We start from the raw sequence: 25,798 nt of genomic DNA, 5'->3' as shown, positions 1-25,798 counted from the left end.
TGAACGACATCTCTCGCTCTGCCCGTGATCGGGGGCTTCCGGTGAAGCAGAGTGGAAGGCGTCTGTGTACTCAGCAGCCCCTTCCACCCACCCCACCCCACCCCCTCCCTTCCTCTGCTTTGACCATTTTCCCAGGACGTGCAAAAATTAAAATGAATTGAAGATCAGAGGACAAATCCCTCCTCCCCCCTTCGTCGGGATGGGAAGAGAAGAGAGGAAATGGAATCGCGGCGGGGTTTTCAGGGACAGGAGAAGGAAAAGCGCGTCAAGGCGAGGTGGGAAGACTCCGGAAAGGCTCAGGAACTGGGGTCTTGTTTCCGTTTTTGGAAACGTCGGAATTTCCCCTGGATGGCGAGAGCGGCCTTCTCCGTTTCCGGGGCATTTAAATCGATATCAATTTCTTCTTCTTCCGGCTCTGTTTTCTTGGGGTTTTCGGCTTTGTCTGCGGGGAGAAAACAATCGTCGCAGTCAGTGGTGAGATTCAAATATTTTTTTTACTACCGGTTCTGTGGGCGTGGCTTGGTGGGCGTGGCAGAGGAAAGATACTGCAAAATCTCCCTTTCCACCCCACTCCAGGGGGAAGAATACTGCAAAATCCCCATTTCCTCCTGATCAGCTGGGACTCGGGAGGCAGAGAATAGATGGGGGCAGGCCCAGTCAGAATTTTTACTACCGGTTCTCCGAACGACTCAAAATGTCCGCTACCGGTTCTCCAGAACTGGTCAGAACCTGCTGAGACCCATCTCTGGCTGCAATTTTCCGACATCGTTGCAAACGAGACCCTCATTAGACCAAATCAGACACCTGCTGATAGGCCAGATAATAAATAAATCAAATAAAAATGCAGAGAATGGGTTTCTTCAAAAACCGCGACATTCAGTACGTTGCAGACTTAGAAATCACGGTTTTTATATGGATCTATAGATTTGCCCCAATACCTCTTGTTATTTTATTTTATTTTTTTTAATCCTGGGTGTGTGGTTTTTATTTAGTTGTAATTTTCAGATTTATATTCTGCTCGTCTCGGGATTCTTTTTTTTTTTAAGCCTTCGTACGATACCCTGGCGTAGATCTGACGCCAAGGTCCCACCTGGACTTCAACTCCCAGCATTCTCAGTTGCCCCAGGAAATTCCTTCCCCCCCCCCAGTAATTCACTCAACTTTTTGCAATATTTTACTTACCAAACTCCAGAGTCCAATTGCAGTTAAAAAAACAACAACAGTTGCACACCCCCACATCATAAAAATACACCCAGATTTTTTTTTAAAAAAACATATTTTTATCCTTGGACAGTGGATGAAAAATTTAGCAAAGGGAACCAGGATTTCTTGCGTTAACTTACAAGCGGACACGGTAACCTAGCAACCAGAAGCAGACAACCGCCTATAATGGAACATAGACAGAAAGCATCACTGCTTCCAGGTTGCCTGGCAACCACTATCCAATGGGGTGAGAGAGCATCCCTGCGTCTTCACCTCTTCCCTCCATCCTTTTTGCAAAAGGATAAAGGGGAAGGTACCAGATGAGGTGCTGAGTTCAAGTTCTCAGCTACAGGTGGCCCCTTGATTAGTCCCTCCCTCTCCGCCTAGCGTACCTCACAGGGGTGTTGTTTTTTGTGTGGGGGGGAAAGGAGAGGTGGTAACACTACCATGAGTTCAAGTCCTGCCTTAGTCAGGAAAGCCAGAGGGTGACTTTGGGACAATCACCAGGAGACGGTGAGTTCTAGTTCCACCTTAAGACATGAAAGCCATTTGGGTGAGTTTGAGCCAGTCGCTAGGAGACAATGAGTTGAAATGGTGCGGTGGCCTAGACGTGGAGCTCTCGCCTCACAATCAGGAGGCTGTGAGTTCGATCCTAGGTAGAGGCAGATATTTCTCTCTCTCTCTCTCTGGGCACAATGAGAATATTATCTGCTGAACAAAACTCCGCCTTTAATGTAGTTAGGTAAATGCGGGTCCAGCTGGATGATCACTGAAGGATCCTCTTTATTCATAGTATTGTAAGAAAGGAAATGTGCTTTTTGAGGGAAGCCAATTATCTCCAGTTGAAAGGAGAGAATTCCTTTGAAGTAGAAACATTCACAGAGGGGCCCCTCAGTTGTCAGAGATAAGAGACATTTGGTGATATACAGTATGAAGGTTAAAGAGATCAAGTATGACCACATGTAATATTAACAAGAGATAATTTGAATCTATGCTTCAGTAATTGGCAAGAAGAATTATGACTGTTGGCAAAGAATAAATGAAACAATAATTGGGAAGTGTCAATTAAATATGACAAATGTATATGATCACATAAACTGCTGAGTTAACAGAATCCTTTGTCTAGAAGGGTATAAAAACCATTGTACCTAATTTCTGTCTTTGTTCAATGCTTAATGTACAGAGTTTTGAACCTATTGCGCAATATACAATGTCTCTGGCTAACCCTGAAAAGTTGTGTTGGTCTTATTAAATCCACAACACTCTGGCGACAGGAAAGGCATCCGTCCATTAAAACACTCTGCTAGCTCCATTCACTTGCCCAGACTCCACCCCGCAAGGGATTTATGGGGTCATTAAAAGATGATGATGACTAGTGAGTGACTTTGTGCTAATCACCAGGAGACTGGGAGTTCTAGTCCCACTTTAGATATGAAAGCAGCTGGGCCAATCCTGCTGTCAGCCCAACGTACCTCACAGCATTGTTGTGGGAAAACAGGAGTGGGGAAGGTGCCTTGAGTTATTTGTAAAAACAATAAAGGCAGGATATAATAATCCACAAATAAAGGCAATTAAAAAGGAGTTCTGAACCACCCATCCAAGAAGTAAAAGCATGACTTACAGCCACAGTGGATGGCTCCTCCACGTTCCTGATTAATGGATTAGCATAAATATATATATATACTAGCTGGATACCCGTGGTCCGCTACGAAACTATGGTATCGGGCTCGATTGGCCTCTCCTATCCCCTTCTCTCCCTCAGGCTGGCCCCATTGATCCTCTCCTATCTTATCCCCTTCTCTCCCTCAGTCTAACTCCTTAGCATCAGAGCTGGCCACGCCCATGCCCCAGTGGCAGTTGGAACAGAGTTCTTTTCAGGTGGGGAGGGGGAGTAGAACATCTAACTCCTTAGCATCAGTGCGTTTTTTCAGGTGGGGAACGGGAGTAGAATGTCTAAACTCCCAGCCCGCAGGCCGGGATGAGTCAGGTGCTGGCCACGCCCATGCCCCAGTGGCAGTTGGAACAGAGTTCTTTTCAGGTGGGGAGGGGGAGTAGAACATCCAACTCCTTAGCATCAGAGCGTGTTAATAATGTTAATATAAGAAATACTAATGATCCGATGGTCCTTTTGAAAAATCCTTTCTTAGCGAGCACCTGGAAGCCAAGAGGAACATATGTGGCAAATTTCAAGTTTGTAGGCTTAACGGTTCTGGAGATTTCGTGATGATGTGTGAATGGTATTTCCTCCAGAGTCCCTCTCACCTTTTTCTTCTGGCCGGGGAACCTCTCTGGAGATTGGTGACTCATCGGAGGTGAGCTGTTGGAGAAGAAAAGAGAATTAAATTGAGGGGGAGAGAAAGAGCGAGAGAGAAGGCGGTTTTGAGAACATGCTGGTTTGGAGAAGGTGACTTTCTTGGCTGCCAAGTCATCAGGATTTTCAGATCGCCCCCCTGGGGATCCTTCCAGAGGTGAAAGGGGGGGGCAAGCTTTGGAACAGAGGGTTCGGCCTCGTGACCTGTTACTATTTTATTTTGTTTTTTTTAATGTTTTGCGGAATGGGTGTTTGCCAGAGCTCAGTGGGGTTTTTCTTTGAATCCCTGTCAAAAGAAGGTTGTTTTGGTTTTCGGAATTATTTTCTTCTTCTGGGCATTTTTCTGAACATGAATTCTGCATCCGTTGAAAGAGGTTGCCTGTATTTTTCCAAATGGATTCCCCTCCCTCCTTCCCTCCCTTCCTTTTCCCCTCCTTTCCATATCTATCTATCTATCTATCTATCTATCTATCTATCTATCTATCTATCTATCCATCCATCCATCCATCTATCATCTCTCTCTCTCTCTCTCTCTCTATCTATCTATCTATCTATCTATCTCTCACTCTCTCTCATCATGATAGACAGACAGACAAACAGACAGACAGACAGCTAGATACCCTGTTTCCCCCAAAATAAGACATCCCCTGATAATAAGCCCAATCGGGCTTTTGAGTGCTTGGCAATAAGGCCAAGCGCTTCTTTCATGGTTCAAAAAAATATAAGACAGGTTCTTATTTTTCAGGGAAACATGATAGATAGATAGATAGATAGATAGATAGATAGATAGATAGATAATTCAGAGAGAGAGATGATAGAGATGCTAGAGAGAAATAGATGGATAGATGATTATCTATCTAATCATCTATCCATCTCTATCATCTCTATTATCTTTCTCTCTCTCTGAATTCTCTCTCTCTCCATCCATCTATCCATCCATCCATCCATCCATCTATTATCTATCTATCTATCTATCTATCTATCTATCTATCTATCTATCCTCTCTCTCTCTCTCTTGTCTCTCTTTCTCTCTGTCTCTCTATCGCTCTGTATTACTGTGTTTCCCCGAAAATAAGACCCTGTCTTATATTTTTTTGAACCTTGAAATAAGAGCTTGGCCTTATTGCCATGCGCTCAAAAGCCCAATTGGGCTTATTATCAGGGGATAATGTCTTATTTTGGGGAAAACAGGGTATCTACAGTATCTATCTGTCTATTTATCATCCATCCATCTCTGTCTATCCTCTAATCCTATTATCTCTCTCTCTCTCTCTCTCGATCTCATCATTTTCCCTTTCAGATGCATCAGAAAAATCTAACGACAATATGCTACAAGTGAAGAGCATCGTAAAATAATATATATACATCATACAGTAAACAATATACAATAATTATAAGCCAGGTAGGTAGGTGTGTCTTAACATGTTATGGAATGCCATCCGTGTCCTGTATATTCCACACGACCCTGTAAGCCGCTTAGCGTCAGGCAATCGAAGCGGGGGACTCGCGAGCCATAAATTATTCATTCATTAGTGGATGAACAGCTGCATTAAGAAGGAGAAAAGGGAGGCGATCGAAGGAGAAGAAGCCAGAAGGAAAACAGATTTTGTCTCTGTGTGTGTGTGTGTAGACAATGCAAATGAACCTGGGGGTTGTGTAGCCATTTCTCAAACGGCTGCTGTGTGACCCAGACAAAGAGCGGTAATCGGGAAGGAAAGAGCAGGTTGAATTTCAAATTTCAAACCTTTATTGTCAGCGCACAATAAGACCTCCCTAAAATAAGACCTCCCCTGATAATAAGCCCTCCCTGAAAATATTTATTTATTTGTTTATTTGTTTGTTTGTTTGTTTATTTTACACAAATTTTATTAGTTTTTTTTTCTTTTCTCCTCTCCCATCTTCGCCTTCATCTTTCTTCTTTTTTTTTTTTGAACAGAGTGTCGGTCGTTTCTTATTTTATACAATTAGTCAAATTCAAATATATTTTACTCAGTTACAATTTTTGTCCATCTAGTCTTCCCCCCTTTCCTTTTTTTTTTGAATATACTTCAGTGTTTCTATACTTGCGTACATAAACACCTTCTTCATTTATCCCTAAATTCTAACTTTATTATTTGTGCATATTTATCCTCTTTGATTCTTAAACGGTTCATTCTTTTTCTTAATATATTTATATTTGTTTGTTCGGAGCTGCCTTCCTTCCACTTCATCTTTTTTTTTTATTATACAGCAATCTTTCTCCTCAAACCTAACCTCTCCCTCTTCTCCTTCCAACTTTCTTTCCCCACCTTCTTCTTTTCTTCTCTACTTCCCCTTCCCTTCTCCTTCTCCTCCTCTCTTCCTCCCTGTCTTGCCTTCTCTCCTACTCTGCTTTCCCTTCCCTTCCTTCCTCCCTACTCTTCCATCCCTCTCTCTCCTTCCTCCTCCCTTCCAATTCCTTCATCTCTCTCTATTGCTGCATTCATTTTCAATTTAATGTTTTCCATTGTGGAATCCTCCCTGAAAATATTTAAATGGATGCGCAGCTGGTCCCCAACATTTCCTCTGGTTTCCTCCACGCGGCCCAAAATAATAACACATCCCCGAAAATAAGGCCAAGTGCTTATTTCGGGGTTCAAAAAAATATAAGACAGGGTCTTATTTTCGGGGAAACACAGGTACAATGAGATTGGTGGAGCTCCCTCAGTGCTATTGTGGCCCATATGCGGCCTGTGGAGCTGATTCAGACAGCGAGGAGGCTGGTGTGGTGCTGCGCCAGCAGCCTGTGCAGCTGGCACTCGAGTCAGACCATGAGGAGGCTGGAGAAGATGTGGTGCCAGAGGCAGGGATTCAGCCAGGGCCTTCAGAACCTCCAGAAGCTCCCATAAGTGAAGAGGAAGAAGAGGAGGAGCCTCTTCTCGATGCACGGGCGCACAGAGCTGCCAAAAGGCAGGAGTGGCTCCTCAGGAGGAGGTCTCCTCGAGAGTAAGGCTTGGGGCTAATTGGCCACTCCCTTAGCCTATTTAAGGAGGAACCCCGACTGAAGCAATTTGCAGGGAACAACTTCGTTCACATTCCTTCGCGTCTTGTCTTGCTTATGTTATCAGCTTCCTGCAAATTGCTTCCGGACATTCCACCAACCACTGTAAGCTTTCAGTTATTATTCTTTGAATTCTTGGCGGCTGTTAATGCAGTTCATTAACAGCCGTTGTTGTAAAGAACTGGTTTATTTCGTAAACTAAGGTTTGAACGGACTTTGTGTGTGCTGCGTTCTTTGGGGTCCGTAGCTGGGGCAGAACAAGTGCATACACACACCCTCGACATCACAATACAACTCACAGGGAAGACAGAAAATCCCTAACCCAATAAATCTGTCAGCGTCTCAGCGCTGACATAGAAGAGGGAGATAAAGCCTGAACTTTTGCCTGCTAAATCCCTTTGAAGCTCGGTCTCCTTGGAAATGAAGAGGTGGGGGGGGGACATTCCTGTGAACTGACGAGAAAAGAAGTCAGGAGAGTGACTTGGAAGATAGCCAATGAGAAGCAGAGAATTGGGGATCGGAAAGGGAGGGATTGGGGGGGGGCAAAGGTCAGTCCTGACCGCACGAGTCATGATCCGGTTGCGGTACTCGAATAAAGAGAAAATTTCCTTAAAGGTTGGCAGTTCGGAAATTCATTTATTTTGAGATAGCATCGAAGTCTGACAAAACCGTATTAACAAAAACACCCAGTCCTTTTGCACCAGTGTGAACATGTTACACGTTGAACCGGCCCTGCAGTCCATCGTACTACGTAGTTATGAGGTTATTTCGCATTGTCAGGAGTCGGACAGCCCACGGATAAATTAAGGGAAGGTCCCCTGAAAAAGAGTTTTAGGCAAGGAAGGAGGATTTGAACCCGTGTCTGGGTGTGTTGTTGTGGTGCCTTCCAAGGCTGCTCGCTCGCAGCCTGGCCGGGGAAACTAGAAAGCAAAAACGGCCTCCTGAACAGCCAACCGCAGCCGCTGTGCGCAAAGGAAACCATCTGATATTTATTAGACCCCGGTGGGCAATTAAGCTGGAAAAAGAGCAATTAAATTCTCTTTGGTTCCCCGCATAGCAGAGGGGGAAAAAAAAAACAAAAAACCAGGAGGAAGGAGAAATGGAAAAAAAAGGAAAAAGTGTGTGTGTGTGTGTGATCCTTTCTTGGATCTTTTTGCACAATTTTCTTGCCTCGGAGGGCTTCCCTTCGCTCTTCCAAATCCACCCTGACCTCAAACCCAGAATTATTTCATTTTTATATAGAGACGGCTAGTCCGCAACGTACGGCCACGAATAGACTAGACTAGACTGGACTGGACTGGACTGGACTGGACTAGACTAGAATGAATAGAATAGAATAGAATAGAATAGAATAGAATAGAATAGAATAGAATAGAATAGAATAGAATAGAATAGAATAGAATAGAATAGAACAGAACGAATGAATAGAATAGAATAGAATAGAATAGAATAGAATAGAATGAATAGAAAAGAATAGAATGAACAGAACAGAACAGAATGAATAGAATAGAATAGAATGAATAGAATAGAATAGAACGGAATGGAACAGAACAGAACAGAATGAATAGAATAGAATAGAACAGAACAGAACGAATGAATAGAATAGAATAGAACAGAACAGAACGAATGAATAGAATAGAATAGAATAGAATAGAATGAATAGAACAGAACAGAATAGAATGAATAGAATGAATAGAAAAGAATAGAATAGAATAGAATGAACAGAACAGAACAGAATAGAAAAGAATGGAATGGAATGGAATGGAAATGAAATGAAACAAAACGAAAGGAAACGAAAGGAAACGAAAGGAAAGGAAAGGAAAGGAAAGGAAAGGAAAGGAAAGGAAAGGAAACGAAACGAAACAAAACAAAACAAAACAAAACAAAACAAAACAAAACAAAACAAAATAAAACTTCGGTCACTAAAAGAGCTGTCGTAAGTCGAGGACTGCGTGTATAGACTTTGTGACGCGGTTTTATTCCTGCATTTTTCTAGCCGTCTGTCCAGAGTCGCTTGAGGACTGCAGCTGGCTAGGTGGCTCAGTGGCTAAGACGCTGAGCTCGAAATCCCTAGTATCGGTCTCCCTGTGTGAGCAGGGGGTTGGACTCGATGACCTCCGAGGTCCCTTCCAACCTCGTTACTGTTACTGAGGAGGCGAGGAGGAGCTATATATTGTATACATCGCCCAAAGAAGTAAATAAATACACTCAATTTCTACTTCAACTGTCGAGGATGCTCTGCGGGAGCCCCAGGGAGCTTCTCGCCCTTCCAAGACAGATGTTTTTCTCTCTCGCTCTGCCTTCCAACTGTTTTCAAGGTCAGGTTCCCTGCTGGGATAACAATACCCATCGCCCTGTGGCTGTCGCTCAGGATCTGCCAGCGATAGGGCGCCGAGGGTGGAGCGAAGGAGCAGGACGATGCATGTGGGAATCCGAAAGCCGGCCCTCCTTTCGAGCAAGGCCGACCGATGCCAGGCGACATTTTCCTCATTTTGGCCTCAAATATGGAAACTCGTCAAGGAGAGAGAAGCAGCTTGGAATTAAGGAGAAACTTCCTAACAGTGAGGACAATTGACCAATGGAACAGCTTGCCACCAGAAGTTGTGGGTGCTTTAACACTGGAGGTTTTTTTAAGAAGAGATGGGACAATCATTTGTCCGGAATGGTAGAAGGTCTCTCGGTTGAGCAGGAGGTTGGACGAGAAGACCTCCAAGGCCCCTTCCAACTCTGTCATTCTGCTATTCTTTTTTCCTTCCTTCCTTCCTTCCTTCCTTCCTTCCTTCCTTCCTTCCTTCCTTCCTTCCTTCCCTTCATTTCCTTCCTTCCTCCCTTCCCTTCATTTCCTTCCTTCCTTCCATCCATCCTTCCTTCCTTCCTTCTTCCCTTCCCTTCATTTCCTTCGTTCCTTCCTTTCATTTCCTTCCTTCCCTCTTCCCTTCCCTTCATTTCCTTCCTTCCTCCCTTCCCATCATTTCCTTCCTTCCTTCCTTCATTCCTTCCTTCCTTCTTTCCTTCCTTCCCTTCCCTTCCCTTCCCTTCATTTCCTTCCTTCCTTCCTTCTTCCCTCCCTCCCTCCCTCCCTCCCTCCCTCCTTCCTTCCTTCCTTCCTTCTCTCCTGCTCTTTCCTTTCCTTTCCTTTCCTTCCTTCCTTCCCTTCATTTCCTTCCTTCCTTCTTCCCTTCCCTTCCCTTCTCTTCCCTTCATTTCCTTCCTTCCTTCCTTCTTCCTTTCCCTTCATTTCCTTCCTTCCATCCTTCCTTCCTTCTTCCCTTCCCATCATTTCCTTCCTTCCTTCTTCCCTTCCCTTCCCTTCCCTTCATTTCCTTCCTTCCTTCCTTCCTCCCTTCCCTTCCCTTCCCTTCCCTTCCCTTCCCTTCCCTTCCCTTCCCTTCCCCTTCCTTCCTTCCTTCCTTCCTCCCCTTCCTTCCTTCCTTCCTTCCTTCCTTCCTTCTCCATCACTGGGGGTTTTCAAGAAGAGATTGGACAACCAATTTCTTGATCAGGGGGTTGGACTAGAAGACCTCCAAGGTGCCTTCCAAATCTGTTATTCCACAAATGGCTCTTTCAGGGCCCTCACCTAGATTAAAACCCCGGGTGGGGTTTATGGGAGACCCCCAGCCTTTTCCAGATTGGATTTCCAGTTGATTGACTGATGGATTCAATTTATTCCATTTCTAAAGCTGCCCTACTCAACCAAGTGACTCTGAGCATCATAAGGCAGATCAGAAATGGCCTTGTTAGGTACCACTTCGGAGTGCCGCATTTTGCAGATCCAAATTTTAGCCCCCTGGGCACGACACGCACACACCCTGCCAAGAAAGAGGACCGTGTTTCCCAAGCTAAGCCTCCACGATTTTTTAATTTACTTATTTATTGGGTTTTTAAACGGTAAAATCTCGCGGCCTTTGGGGATGTGCCGAAATTAAAAACATCCATAACACAGCGTTATAAACTTGGATAGTTGTTACCCAGCTGTTCTCTCTCTCTCTCCCTCCCCTACTCCCTCCTTCCCTCCCTCCCTGCCTCTGTCTCTCTCTCTCTCTCTCTCTCTCTCTTTCTCTTTCTCTCTTGTTTTCAGCAAAAAAGACTTTTGGCAGTTGCTTTTTTTCCCCTTTCAATTGAGTTGGTTCATTGGCCAGGATGTCTCTCAGCAAATCACAGCCCCGTTTAACATGCTCTTAACATACAGTACTTTGTGGCAGGGAGTTCCATAAGTTAATTACATTTTGTGGAAACAAATCTTCCTTCCTTCCTTTCTGTCTTTCTGTCTTTCTTTCTGTCTGTCTGTCTGTCTTTCTTTCTCCTTTACTCTCTATCCTTCCCTTCCTTTCCTTTCCCTTCCCTTCTCTTCTCTTCTCTTCATTTCCTTTCTTCCTTCTTCCCTTCCCTTCCCTTCCCTTCCCTTCCCTTCATTTCTTTCCTTCCTTCCTTCTTCCCTTCATTTCCTTCCTTCCTTCCTTCTTTCCTTCCCTTCCTTCCCTTCCTTCCTTCTTCCCTTCCCTTCATTTCCTTCCTTCCTTTCTTCCTTCCTTCTCCATGCAAAAACTCCCTTCACTTCTTTCCTCTGACCAGCGCAAAATACCCTAAAACACCGAAAAACCAACCTATCTTAAAAGTACTCGCGGTTAAGAAATTGAGGGCAGCCACCAAGGCTTTCAAACCATCCAGCGAAGCTTGAATAACTGCGGCCGGTGGGATAAATAAAGTTAATTTTCTTGAAAAGCAGGAAAAGGTGTCCATTCCCCCATCTCCACGGCTGGGACTACCCCTCCCATCATCCTGATCCTGCCAGCCAGATGGATCATGGCATCCCCACCCTTGCAGACTTCAGAGGCCTTTTAGATGCTTGCAAAACGACCCCAATTCTGAATTTCTCTTCCTTCCCCCCAAATTTTGGAAGACAAATTATTCTTTTCTCTCTCTCTCTCTCTCTCTCTCTCTTTTTTTTTTTTCTTTTTCTTTTCCTAAAGCCTTTCTCCTTGAGGTCTCTCCTTCTTCCTCTGTTGCCGAGGCAACTGCAAATCCATCCCATAATGAACACACCATTGCAGACAGAGAGAGAGAGAGAGAGAACCAGAAAAAAAAAAGAGAGAGAGAGACAGAAGAAACAGCAGCATATGTTCCGATAATCACCCGGGAAAGAAACAGAGCAAATAAATATTCTTCGGGGCGGTGGAAAGAGGGAAAAACCCAGCTAGAATTTGCTTCCATAAATGGAAAAAAATAAATATAGATAGGAGGATGCCAAAAAAAGTCACACAGGTGGACCAGCCCTGCAATCCGTCCTCCCTAGCAGGTTCCCTGGTCCCCTTCTCTGGCAAGGCAAGGTGCTTTCCCTGTTGGATGTCGCCTTGCCGGCGGTGCATTTTTACAGGGCTGCAGGCCGCTGAGAGGGAGAGGAAGGTGAATCTGGATTTGCGAAGAGCCTTTTGTAGAACAGCTTATTATTATAGATTTATTTCGCCCCGGGTCTCTCGGGCTGCTTGCAAATGCAAACTTGAAAATTCATGCGTATCTCTGGAAGATTATCCTTATTAAACTCCCTTTTTTAAAAAGACTCTGTAGTGTGTAGTCCCTTCATTCAGGGTAGAGTCGAGGTGACTGGATGGGGCTGAGTGTTTACCAGCCGGATGCCCTTCCTGACACCACGTGAAGTTCACAACTGAACGTTTACCAGCCGGATGCCCTTCCTGACACCACATGGTGTTCGCAGCTGAGCATTTACCAGCCGGATGCCCTTCCTGACACCATGTGAAGTTCATAACCGAGCATTTACCAGCCGGATGCCCTTCCTGACACCATGTGAAGTTCATAACCGAGCATTTACCAGCCGGATGCCCTTCCTGACACCACATGGTGTTCGCAGCTGAGCGTTTACCAGCCGGATGCCCTTCCCGACACCACGTGAAGTTCACAACCGAGCATTTACCAGCCGGATGCCCTTCCTGACACCACGTGAAGTTCACAACCGAGCATTTACCAGCCGGATGCCCTTCCTGACACCACGTGAAGTTCACAACCGAGCATTTACCAGCCGGATGCCCTTCCTGACACCACGTGAAGTTCACAACCGAGCATTTACCAGCCGGATGCCCTTCCTGACACCACGTGAAGTTCACAACCGAGCATTTACCAGCCGGATGCCCTTCCTGACACCACATGGTGTTCGCAGCTGAGCGTTTACCAGCCGGATGCTTTTCCTGACGCCATGTGGAGTTCGCAGCTAAGCGTTTACCAGCTGGATGCCCTTCCCGACATCACGTGGAGTTTATTAGTATTGTCCATATTTAAGCCGTCTTTTTATGTGCCACGCTGCAGTAAAAAAAAATCAGCAAAGCCCCACAGTTGCAAAACCTCCCTACTTTACCCCGTTTTTTTAAAAAAAATTGGGGCGAAACGTTAAAAAATATCGTTCAGTCCATGTACGACAGCAAACCGTAAGCTGAGTAAATCGCTAAATGCAAAACAGGAGCTCCTCAAAATATCGCCACTTCGCCGCCAACGGATTTCGACCTTCAAACAAAGCTACACCAGGAGTGTCTCTCCCACAGCGTTTCCTGGGAGAGAAATCGAGCTTGCATAAATAAGTAATTAAGATCAATTTTAGGCATTGTCAAGATTAAGGAAAAAGACGAATGAGGGGGTCAAAAAAGAGGGGGGGGAAGGGAGAATTGTCAGTGCAGTGAGCCCAATTCACGTCCTTAAGCGAGGATAGAGTCCTTTGGATACAAATAAAAAAAAAATAAAGATTAGGGTTTATTTAAAAAATGGTTTATATTTTGGTCCGAATGTTCTGCATGGTTTTGAATTATCAGCCGAAATCCTGCCGTTGCTCGGGGTTGAATCCCAAACGTTGAAACGCTTCGAATAGGCCATCCACATCCCGCATTCAAAAATGGGAGATTATCTCTGATTTTTGCCTTTTATTTCCTCCCAGGAAATTTGGCAATTTCCTCCCCCAAAAAATTGATGTCTGGTTTGCTGTTAAACTGGAGAAGAAGCAAAGAAGGATCTTGCTAAACCTGGTTGGGAGGCTACAAGGAAATCCAAGGTTTGGAGGCTAAATTGGGAAGTTTGTTTTTTTTTTAAAAAAAAAAAAGGCAGTCCTCGTTTAGCAGCCCAAATTGAGATCGGTAATTTAGTTGTTAAGTGAAGCGGCCACTGAGGGAAATCACGACGGTGCACACAGTTTTTCTTGGCTTTATAGACCCACGAAGGTCGTTTTTTTATCAGGGTTGCTTGTTAAAGTTTTTTTTAAAAAAAAGACAATACAGGTGGCCCTCGTTTAGCGACCGCCAGTGGGAAGGGGCACCTCGGTCGCTGAGGGAAGCGGTTTGCTTAGCGAAACCGAAACGGTGCTTATCATCTTGCTGCGGCTTTCCTTCGCCTTTCTAAACCCACGAAGGTCGTTTACGGGCGTTACGTCGTGAAGTTATATTTTGGTTTTAAGCGCTGTCGTAACGGGGAGCGGGCGCTAAACGAGGACCACCTCCAGTGGCGAACTCCCTCTGTTCTCTTGCCAGGAAAGCTTCCAACCCACCGCAAATCCAAACGAAACTCTTCCGCGTTTTAACACATCCTCGATAAAAAGCTGGCATAGAAAATGCGCGTTGATGTTTTCATCAGAGCCAGGGCTGCCGAATCTAATTATGGGAAAGGTGGGGGGGCTGCAGAGAGACCCCCCCCCCCAATGGGGACATGATGAGGGGGTGGAAAAGAGGAGACAAGCCCCCGAGGCATCCAGAAACTCTCAAATTGTGTCGCCTTTTGTAACACTGCAGTCTTTAAATTAGCCTGGCTGACTTTTGCAAATCAATACCGTATTTTTCTCAGGTTCTGCAACCTTGGCTAAATTCGATCCAGTCCCAAGTGTTTTTATTTGGGTTTTTTTTTAAAAAAAAAAAATAAATTAATTAAATTAAATTGAGATGTTCTTTACGAATCCTTTCTCTCAACCTTTCCAAAAAAAAATTCCAAGATATTTCATTCTTGGCTGGATCCAGTTAGCCGCGAAAGACAATTCAGTTTTCAGAAAGAGTTTGGAAGGGACCTTGGAGGTCTTCTAGTCCAGCCCCCCCCGCCCCCCCGGATCAAGCAGGGGACTTTCTCCTTTCTAGCCGTGCAACTGGATGGGTAGTCCTCAACTTATAACCTTTCGTCTAGAGACTGTTCGAAGTTACAATGGCGCTGGGGGGAAAAAAGGGAAGGGGATTTACAACCGGGCCTCACCCTTATGACCATTGCAGCATCCTCACGCTCAGCAGGGCATCAAAATTCAGAGGCTTGGCAACTGCCTCACATTTACGACGGTTCCTGAGGATCCTGAGGTCACGTGATCGATTCCTTTTTGCGACCTTCCAACAAGCAAAGTCAATGGGGGAAGCCGGATTCATTTAACAGCCATCTGATTCACTTAACAAATGCAGCGATTCGTTTAACAATTGCAGCAAAAAAAAATTTTTTTTAAAAAGGTTGCAGAATCGGGGCGCGATTCACTTAGCAACTGCCTCGCTTAGCAATACAAACCCTGGACCCCAATTGGGGTCCTAAATCAAGGACCTACCTGTATGTAACTATCAGGTTGAAATTGATCGTATGAACGTTTGAACTAGAAATGTTCATTTTAGAGAAAACATGAAGTGAAATCATTAAATTCTCAGCCATTTTTTTGTCCCCACCAATCAGGGTCCTGAAACATGAACCCACCTCAAATTTCCCTTCCATCGGAGACATCCTGTTAGCAGATGTTAACCTCCAACCCAGGTTAACAAACCAAGTTAGGATATTCTCGCAAGAGGTGAAGCTTCCAAAATTAAACCAAGATGCACGCAACCTTTACAGGCTGACTTCCCTTCACCCAGCTTGCTGTGACAGGGGACTGAATTCTCACAGGATGTTAGACATTCCCCTCACCCCCCCAAAAAATGTTACCCTCGCGTCGCCTTGCCTGTCAAACAAGCCAACTATTATAGTTTGTCCTGACCAAGCTAGCAAAAACTGTACGGAATTTTCGTTCTTGGCTTTCTCCAAATGTCAGTTTCGCTCCCGTCTACTTTGCGGGATGAAAGAAAGTGTCAGGAGGAAGTTGGTTTAATCTATTTATTAAATTGATTTATCCCGCGGACGCCGGAGGTCTCCTTGGCAGACGGCAATTAAAACCCGAAACGTCAGTAAAGGAAACCGGAGGCATTAAAAATAATTAAAAAGAGACATCAACGACGGACAGCCGAAGGCCGCCTTGAAAAAGCTAGCTTTCCACGGATTGTATTCGTTCGTTTAATTGATCGACAAGGCTTATAGATCGCTCCCGTGGAAACCCACTCGGATAGCTTTACGTCCATCATAACGGTTTTAAAAAAAGGGCCGAGTTTTGAGAATTACGAAAACACAGCAGCCAGAGAAGGGATAAAACCTCTGCATTTGTCAAATTGAGGATTAAGGGAAGAGCAGTGGTGGTGGAAAACAGGCTCACAAACTTCACCTCTGCAAAAGACGGTTATGCCAAAAGCCAGATTTTTGGGGGGGGGGGAAACAGCAGAGTAAACACCCTTCAGATTTGAGGAAAATGTTACTTAACAATTATTTTCTGGGCTGTCTGTTTGATTTAATGTTTTGAGCTCTTGTTTATGCTTCTTTGTTTTTATCCCCTTGGTTTTGTTCGATGCCCAGGGTCGATCGGAGTCGGGCGGCCGATGCATTCGGATAAGAAATAAATATAAATATTTTGAAAAGACGAAGGGAGGTTTGAGGTTGCTCGGTTCAGCGGGGAGTCCATCGTTTGAAGGAGAAAAAAGGAAAAGAGGAAAAAAAAATAGCTTGGTAACCAGCAGCTCTCGACTTACTCACCATTCGTTTAGCGACTGTCGGAAGCGACAACGGTGCTGAAAAGGGGACTTGCAACCAGTCCTCGCACCTTCGATCGTCGCACAGTCACATGATCAAAAATGGGGCGCTTGACAAGCGGCGTGTATTTACAAAAGACATGGGATTCCCCAGTTGTGACTGCTCAGCTGGCTTCCGGCAAATCCATTAGGAGAAGCCGGATTCGTTTAACGGCCACGTGACTCAAGTAACAGCCGCGGCAAAAATGGCCGTCAGATGGGTCACGCTTCGCTTTAACAGCTGCCTCGCTTATGGAATGGAAATTCCGCTTGAGGTTCTGGATATAAGTCGAGGACTGCCTGAAAAGCTCTCCTTGATTAGTTTCCATCGGTTGCTTCTTGTCCTTGTTCTTTGGGGCAGCCCCTCAAATATTGGAACAGCCAAGGAAACCTATCAATGGATCGTCAAAGAAACCAACCCAGAATTCTCACCCGGGACAGTCTACCCATAAACTCAAATGATCCTACTTTGGGCACATGGTGCAAAGATCCAATGTTCTGGAGAAGGGTTTGAGGTTGAGAAAGAAGGAAGGAAAGAGAAGAAGAGATACAGTGCTGTTGAAGGCACTATTGGAAGATTTGAAGGACCGCATTGGGATCAGATCATCCAGAAGGAAATTAAACTATGTGGTCGGTGAATCATACAAATTGGCAGTCTTCTCTTGAGTATCTGCAACAATCCAGCCAAGCTGATTTTACAACCATCACACAAAGAACGGGAATCTAACTCTAGATTCCTAGGAAGCCACGTCTAAATAGATCAACGTGGAAGGACCTTCTCCCACGAAGCTTCTGCCTTAAAAAACTCATTTTTTCAAAACCCGCCAGTCAAATTCTCTCGCTTTTGCACGGATTTCGATTTCCCCCTTCTGCCTAAGCAGCATACAGTCCTATGCTCTACTTTACTACAGAGAGTAAGTCCGATTGTTGGCGATCTACCTGGTCTGAAGAGTTTCCTTCTCATCGTTTAGGTTAGATGGCTCTTTCTTTGCTAAATGGATTAAAGATCTGCGTACTATAAAGCCGTGTTTCTCAAACCTTGGCAGCTTGAGGACAGGTGGACTTCAATTCCCAGAATTCCCTAGCCCAGCCATGTTCGTTAGCCGTTATGATTAACCCTCGTAGCAACATCTCACACCTTCAAGAGCTCTCCATGGTCCTGAAGGATCTTAAACAGCCTGTATAAATACTGTATAAAACCCATCCGAAACAGTTTTCCAGATAGGCCTCGACTTACAACTTGAGCTCAAAATTTTTGCCACTAACTGAAACATTTGTTAGGTGAACTTTGCCTCATTTTACGACCTTCCTTTGCCACAGTTGTTAGTTTTACGACCTCTCTTGCCACGGAATCACTACAATCTCTCCATGAGTAGGCCGTTAAGTGAATCTGGCTTCCCCACTAACTTTGCCTGTCAGAAGGTCTCAAAAAGTGATCACATGAACACCCCCCCCCAGGACAGTGCAACCGTCATAAAGAGGAGTCAGTTGCCAAGCGCTTGAATTTTGTTGAGTGATCGTGGTGACTTATGACCGGTTTTCACATTGATGATGCAACGGTCATAAATGTGAAAAAACGGTCATCGGTCAGTCACCTTTTTTCCAGGGCTGTTGTGATTCTGAACGGTCATTAAATGAACTGTTTGTAAGTCAAGGACTTCCTGTATAGGATTTAAGTCACACAAGACCCAAACTCTTATCAATTCCCTTGTTCTCAAAGAACGCTTGGACTAAGAAGACAGTATAAATAGGGCCATTTGGGGTGGGGGGGGGTTCCCTCAACAGATTGCATCGTATATCATATAGAATTATATATATCAGATTAGAATTAGAATAACAGAGTTGGAAGGCACCTTGGAGGTCATCTAGTCCAGCCCCCCGCCCCATTCAAGCAGGAGACCCTTCACCATTTCTGATCGATGGCAGCCCAGTCTCTTCTTGAAAGCTTCCAGCGATGAAGCTCCCACAACTTCCGAAGGCAACTTCTGTTCCGTCGGTGGATTGTTCTCACTGTCCGAAAATTCCTCCTTATTTCCCGGTTGAATCTCTCCTCGATCGGTTTCCATCCATTATATATAAAGGTAAAAGTTCCCCTTGCACATATCGTTCCTGACTCTAGGGGGCAGTGCTCATTTCCGTTTCAAAGCCGAAGAGCCAGCGCTGTCCGAAGACGTCTCCATGGTCATGTGGCCGGCATGACTCAACGCCAAAGGCGCACGGAAAACGCTGTTCCCTTCCCACCAAAGGGGGTCCCTATTTTTTCTACTTGCATTTTTTCACGGGCTTTCGAACTGCTAGATTGGTAGAAGCTGGGACAAGTCACGGGAGCTCACCCCGTTACGCGGCACTTGGGATTCGAACCGCTGAACTGCCGACCTTTCGATCGACAAGCTCAGAGTCTTAGCCGCTGACCCACCGCATCCTTTTCAAGCTGACTTAGGGCCCTAAAAATAGGCGCCCAAATTTATTAATATATTGTAAACTTCTGAGATTATTTCCCAAAATGTGACAGGACACTGTCACCAGAAATGATGGCCAACGATGCTTGCAGCTCTCCAAAATATTATTTCATCTGCATCCCTCTCTCTCAAGCACATACCGCTCAATTTTTATTATTATTTTTTTTAAAAAAGTTTATTTAAATTGATTAGCGCTTGCGGCTTTATTGGCACAAGAATGTGTGTGATTTGCAAAAAACCAGAAAGAGAGAGAGAGAGAGAGAGAGAGAGAGGGAGAGAGCATTGACTTTCTGTCAAGTAAGAGAAATGAATTATTAATTCAATATTTGAGTAGAAAAAAAAATAGAAAAGGAAATTTGCACCGGAGCCATGCAGAGGGAAGCTAAATTTTTTTTTCCCTGGCTTCTCTCTGGTTCAAATCGGTGAGGTGAGCGGGATTTTTTATAAGTCTTAACCTGCTTCAAAAACTTTTGTTGTTGTCCAGTGAACAAATGAAGCATTATTATTATTATTATTATTATTATTATTATTATTATTATTATTATTATTATTATTATTATTAATTATTAATGTTGTCAAAGCAACGACATTTGACGTTTGGGGGATCTAGACAGGAGGGTTCGCAAGGGTTCGGGAGAACCTCTAGCTAAGATTCTGTGCAGTTTGAAGAACCCCCAAATCCCACTCCTGGCTGGCCCCACCCACCCGTTTCGGATGCAGGTAAGTGCAGGGCACACGCAGAGGCTCGGGATGAAAAAATGGGCCTACCGGAAGTTCGGGAAAGTCGGAAACAGGCCTCCAGAGCCTGGGGAGGTCATTTTCATCCTCCCAGAGGCTCAAGAAAAGCCTCCGGAGCCCGGGGAGGGCAAAAACCCACTGTGGTGCAGGAAGCCGGCTAGGCCACGCCCACCATGGCCACGCCCACCCACCAACCAGGTAGAGAACCCCCTGCTAAAATTTTGGAAGCCCGCCCCTGGATCTAGAGCTAAGGTGGCCCAGATTTGAATTCTTTTTAAGAAAGCAAAACTTCGACCAAAGTTTGACCAAGTTGACTTATTTTTAATGGACGTTTCAAAATAGATGGATGGGCATTAAAAAGGCAAACGTAAGCGGTAAAAGGGGCCTATCCCATAATAGCCCTTTCGCTGTTACTCTTTGCAAGGGTAGGCGAGAAAGACATTGGGAGACTGACTGGACTGAAAGAGGCTGCCAAGAGAAGAGAAAGAGAAAAGAGACAGCTTAGGCCTCGGAAGGAATGGGAGGATGGAAAACATCTCTCAACTTTGGCAACCTGAAGATGCATGGACTTCAACTCCTAGAGTTCCCCTCCTTGGTTCTTCTCCTCCTCTCCTCCATCTTCTTGTCTATCTTCTCCTCCTCCTAGTCTTTCTCCTTCTTCTCCTCTGTCTCTTCCTCCTCCTCCATCTTCTCCTTGTTTATCTCCTCCTCCTCCTCCTTGTCTATCTTCTCTTCTCCTTTTCTCCTTCTCCTCCTCCATCTTGTCTATCCTCTCCTCCTCCTAGTCTTTCTCCTTCTTCTCCTCTGTCTCCTCCTCCTCCTCCATCTTCTCCTTGTTTATCTCCTCCTCCTCCTCATCTATCTTCTCCGTCTCCTTCTTCTCGTTTCTTCTCCTCCTGCTCCTTGTTTTCTCTTTCCTCCTCCATCTTCTCCTTGTCTATCATTTCCTTCTCCTCCTTGTTTGTCTCCTCCTCCTCCTTGTCTATCTTCTCTTCTCCTCCTCCTCCATCTTCTCCTTGTCTATCATCTCCTCCTCATCTGTCTCCTTCTCCTCCTTCTCCTAGTCTTTCTCCTCCTTCTCCTCCGTCTCCTCCTCCTCCTCCATGTTCTCCTTGTTTATCTCCTCCTCCTTGTCTATCTTCTCTTCTCCTTCTCCTCCTCCATCTTCTCCTTGTTTCTTCTTCTTCTCCTCCTTCTCCTTCTCCATTCCTCCTCCTCCTCTATTTTCTCCTCCTTCTTCTCCATGTTCTCCATTCCTCCTCCTCTTCATCTACCTCCTCCTCCTCCTCCTCCTCCTCCTCCTTCTCCTCCTCCTCCTCTGTGAATTCCCTGGCTTCCCTGGAGCACTTCTAGTTCTCCTGCCAATGGATTTCATCAGGAGGCTCCCGAGTTTTTACATAATGCACGCTTTGCATCTCCCTACGCCTGCCCAACTCTCAGTCGTCCACCCCCCCTCCAACTCTCCTCTTTTGCGAAAAGTGGGTCTCCCTGTTCCATTTCAGCTTTTTGCACACCAGCCCGATGCTCCTCATCAGTGCTTCAGAGTCCCCGGCATCTGCATTCAGATCCGAGCGCCCTCAGAGACACCACACATCGTGCACGCATCCCGACACAAGCGGGATTTAGCTCCCAGAAATGAATATTCTCCAGATTAAGGAACCGAGTTTCCAAATAATACGACTAATAATAATAATAATAATAATAATAAAATCCCTCTGTTTCGCACGGACACCGCAGATTTAATTTCCGGCACATCACTTTGCATCAGGACAGCCTTTCTGCACGTTTCTCTCTCTCGCCTCCACCAATGCGCCCAGATGCACATAAATTCACCCTAGATTCAACGGATGGATAACCCCCCCCCCAAAAAAACAGGCAGCCTCCTGAAGCAGAGGCAAATAAGGACATTTCCCTTCCTTCTAACCTCACCAATTCCAGCATATATAGATACATACATACATACATACATACATACATACATACATACATACATGCATACATTGCAGGATAGAGAACATTTTTCCTCCTTTTTTAAAAAAATGCATTTATTCCTATCTCTCCTTGCAAGCAGATCAAGCTATATCAAAGAAGTATTTTAGGAAAGGGGGGTTAAGTAAAAAAACAAACCAACCAACCAGAAGGACCTCAGAAACCGACGGGAACGAAGACGTCCCCTTGGTGAACAGGCGTGCAAATGACACACTCAACCCTACGTATACAATTCTTCAATTTCTCCCAACCTTTCTTTTTTTCTTTCTTTTTTTCTTTTTTTTTTTTTTCCCAGGCACCAAATCTATCTATCTTGAGCCATAAACGCCATGCTCCAAGTTATGGACACTCTTTCTCCGCAACGTTATTATTATTTTTTCCCTCTCTTCCTCCGTCTCTTTCCTTCTCTTTTTTTTCCCCCTCCCTCCTCACTGGGATGCCTACAGGTGCAGTGCTCCCTGCCCGCTTAGCTTCGTAAATACCCGCGGCTCGCAATTAAAATTGAGAGCGTGCAAATTAAAAAAAAAAAAAACACAACCCTGCTTGCCATCCCTTGCCTTCTCCTTTGCACAAGTCTTAAAAAAAGGCTTCGGTGTCCTGGAATCACCTCTGGGTGTGTGTGTGGGGGGGGTCCCCATTTTGCACAACCAGGAGGGATTCACAACCGTTAATTTTTTGTGCAAAGGGGAAATCCATTAGCCAAGCAGGAAGCTTCGAGCTGGTGGTGTCCCTTTTCCCGTCCTCCACATCGCATCCTTCCCAATTCTTGTATTTTTTCCCCCCTTCCTCCTCCTATCCTCCTCCTCCCCGTACCTTACTCATAGTGGCTGCAGTTGGATGCTCTCAGGAGATGCTCCAAGAAAGATGCTGTATCCCTTCTTTTTTCTCTCTCTCTCTCTCTCTTTCTCTCTCTCTCTGTCTCTGCTGGATTTTCATTCAAGCGCACAGCATCTGTTTGCATTCCCAGCACACTGGCACATTAGCCGCACTCAAAGGTACCCGGCACTTTGATTGACAGGGCCGGGCAGCCAATGAGAGAAGCCAGGGGTTTTCTACAGCCCTTTTGCAAAGTGGAGCATAACCAGCTCCGTGGTAGTAAACAGTATCTCCCAATTTGTTTGTTTTCTCTCTCTCTCTCTCTCTCTCTCTCTCTCTCTCTTTTTTTAAATAATAAAAAAGAGAGGTGAGGTTGCACAAATTCAGCAATTCTCTCGCTCTCGGAAACCCAGAACGTAAGGCTGAGACGTGCGTTTGAAAAAAAACAACAACAACGTAGGCCAGCTTTTGCTGATTTCGGAAAGGGAGCTAACTCAAGTTTGGTTAGTTTAAGTATCCGACTCGATTTCGTTGAGGGCCGCATCGGTGGTGGTATCGGTTCTATCCGGTTCGGGCGAATTGGTAGCGGTGGCTGCGAGAGGCTCCGCCCAGTCGTGGGATTCAAGTAATTTAACAACCGGTTCTCCGCCCTAATGATTTCTTCCAACAACCAGTTTGCCAAACTGTTCAGAAAGTTAACAACCGGTTCTCCCGAAGTGGTACGAACTGGCTGAATCCCACTACTAGCTCCGCCCACCTGCCGGGACCTCATCACGTTCCGTTTTTGACACTCTGCGCATGCGTGGAGGTGGCGCGCACGACCGAAGAACGCGCAGGCGCTCACATTTGCGAACCGGTAGCAAAGTTAAGTGGATACCACCCCGATCAGAATTCCTCAGACAGAATGCTTTAAGATGGATGGACTTCAACTCCCAGAATTCCCCAGCCAGCATGCTTTAAGATGTGTGGACGTAACTCCCAGAACTCCACCGGATTGTTGTTATAGGGAAAACAGAAGGAGGAAAATGTATTGGATATATTGGCTACCTTGAGTTATTTGTAAAAATAATAAAAGCCGGGTACAAACAAACAAACATTAGTCCAACCTGAGTAGGGGGTTGGACTAGAGGACCTCCAAGGTCTCTCTCTCTTTCTTTCTTTCTTTCTTTCTTTCTTTCTTTCTTTCTTTCTTTCTTTCTTTCTTTCTTTCTTTCCTTCTTTCTTCTTTCTCTCTCTCTCTCGCTCCTTCCTTCCTTTTTTCTTTCTCTCTGACTCTCCCTCCCTCCCTCCCTTCTTTCTTTCTTTCTCTCTCTCTTTCTTTCCTTCCTTCCTTTCTCTTCCTTTCTTCCTACTTTCTTTCTTTCTTTTTATTATTTTCTTTCTTTCTTCCTTGTTTCCTTCCTTTCTCTCTCTCTTTCTCTCTTTCTTTCTCTCTCTCCCTCCCTCTTCTTATTATTAATTTTTTTCTTTCTTTGTTTGTTTCTTTCTCCTTTCTATCCTTCTTTCCTTCCTCTCTCTCCCTCCCTCCTTCTTTCTTTCTCTTTCTCTTTTTTCCTTCCTTCCTTTCTCTTCCTTCCCTCCTACTTTCTTTCTTTTTATTATTTTCTTTCTTTCTTCCTTGCTTCCTTCCTTCCTTCCTTTCTCTCTCTCCCTCTTTCTGTCTCTCTCTCCCTCCCTCTTTTTATTATTAATTTTCTTTCTTTCTTTCTGTCCTTTCTTTCTGTTCTTTCTTTCTTTCTTTCTTTCTTTCTTTCTCCTTTATTTTCTTTCTCCTTTACTCTCTATCCTTCCTTCCTTCCTTCCTTCCTTCCTTCCTTCCTTCCTTCCTTCCTTCGCCCTAACCCTTCCTTCCCTCTGTTATTCTATTAAATCAAACAACCGTATTTTACCAGCTGGCTCCTGTCCTCTTTTGCACCCAGGATGTGTCTAAATTCCCCTTCTCCAAGTCCATTTAAACCTGATTAAAAACCTCGTGCTTTCTCATCTGCTTTCGCTCTCTCTGCTCAATTTTTCCCATCATATTTAATTTAAAGCCCGAAGAGCAGAAGATAAAAAATTCATGTGGCACAGCCCAGCCGGGGGGGAAGAAACGGGGAGCAGGTTGAGCGATGGGAAAACTCTTGACTGTCTTCGCTGTTTTTTTCTCCCCTCAAAAAAACCCCCAAATATCTCGGGGCCCAAACAGGAAATCATTAATCAAAGTGGAAAGATCAACTTCTATTTCATCAAAAAATACACAATACGACTTCAGGCCAAGCCAGGCTCAGGCAGACGGTGGCACTGGGCAATTTATATTCTATTTTTTCTCCCCCCCCCTCTCTCTTTGGTAACAAACTGCCTTTGGTTATCAGTTTATTAATTCTTAGCTTGTTTAAATCTTCTTTTTTCACCCTCGGCTGAAAACCCTGGCTTATTCCGTTTGTCATTTTAGGGTTTTTTTGTTTTTGTTTTTTTGAGCGGGGGTGGGTGGGTCTTTCAGCTGATGCTCAGCTGATCCGACAAGATGCTTCTTGCCTTCTTCAACAAACCATGATTAAGAGGAATCCTGGATCCAACTGTGTGTGTATGGGGGGTGGGGGAGAGAGATTGTAACTGCGGTTTTGCTAATCTGGACAAAGATTCCCTTCACCCACCGCTGATATCACCCCTCCGCCAGCTGATCCGACAAGAATGCTTCCGACCTTCTTCAACAAACCATGATTAAAAGGAATCCTGGATCCAACTGTGTGTGTATGGGGGGTGGGGGAGAGAGATTGTAACTGCGGTTTTGCTAATCTGGACAAAGATTCCCTTCACCCACCGCTGATATCACCCCTCCGCCAACTGATCCGACAAGAATGCTTCTGAACTTCTTCAACAAACCATGATTAAGAGGAATCCTGGATCCAACTCTGTGTGTATGGGGGGAGAGAGATTGTAACTGCGGTTTTGCTAATCCGGTCAAAGATTCCCTTCACCCACCGCTGATATCACCACATTAAATAATTTGGCCCAAACAATTTAAAACACCCCTATTGTTTTAAAACAAATTTAAAATTGGTCATGTGATCAAAATTCAGACGCTTTGGCAACTGACTCGTATTTATGGCGGACGCAGGATCCCGGGATCACATGATCCCCTTTTGGCGACCTTCTGGCAAGCCAAGTCCACGGGGGAAGCCAGAGATTCACTTAACAAATGTGGCCAGAAAAGTTGTAAAACAGGACAACAATGCTCCCTTAACAAACGTTTCACCGAGCAACATAAATTTGGGGGGGTCACTTGTGGTCGTAACCCGAGGACTACCTATTTACATTTATTTAATCCCCCTCTACTCAGTCCAAACCCAGCAAGCTACTTTCTTGTCCAGATTCGTCAACAACTCGGAGTCGATCTAACTAT

The 25,798-nt window shown here is 44.9% G+C and overlaps 1 protein-coding gene across 1 annotated transcript; it reads right to left on the bottom strand.

Moving 5' to 3' along the window:
* Positions 1–156: 156 nt before the first annotated feature.
* On the bottom strand, positions 157–22,548 carry PCP4L1 (Purkinje cell protein 4 like 1). Its single transcript, XM_087881084.1, has 3 exons — positions 22,414–22,548; positions 3,466–3,520; positions 157–442 (listed from the first exon to the last, which is right to left on the bottom strand). The coding sequence occupies exons 1-3, from the start codon at positions 22,420–22,422 to the stop codon at positions 297–299; spliced, it is 210 nt and encodes a 69-aa protein (XP_087737210.1). The 5' UTR covers positions 22,423–22,548; the 3' UTR covers positions 157–296.
* Between the last annotated feature and the right edge of the window lie 3,250 nt (positions 22,549–25,798).

The sequence above is a fragment of the Pantherophis guttatus genome, chromosome 18, assembly GCF_059756535.1.
Source record: "Pantherophis guttatus breed Tessera chromosome 18, ASM5975653v1, whole genome shotgun sequence".
NCBI classification, from domain to species: Eukaryota; Metazoa; Chordata; class Lepidosauria; order Squamata; family Colubridae; genus Pantherophis; species Pantherophis guttatus.
The sequence above is the reverse complement of the archived record's forward strand: the minus strand, read 5'-3'. Positions and strand labels throughout refer to the sequence as shown.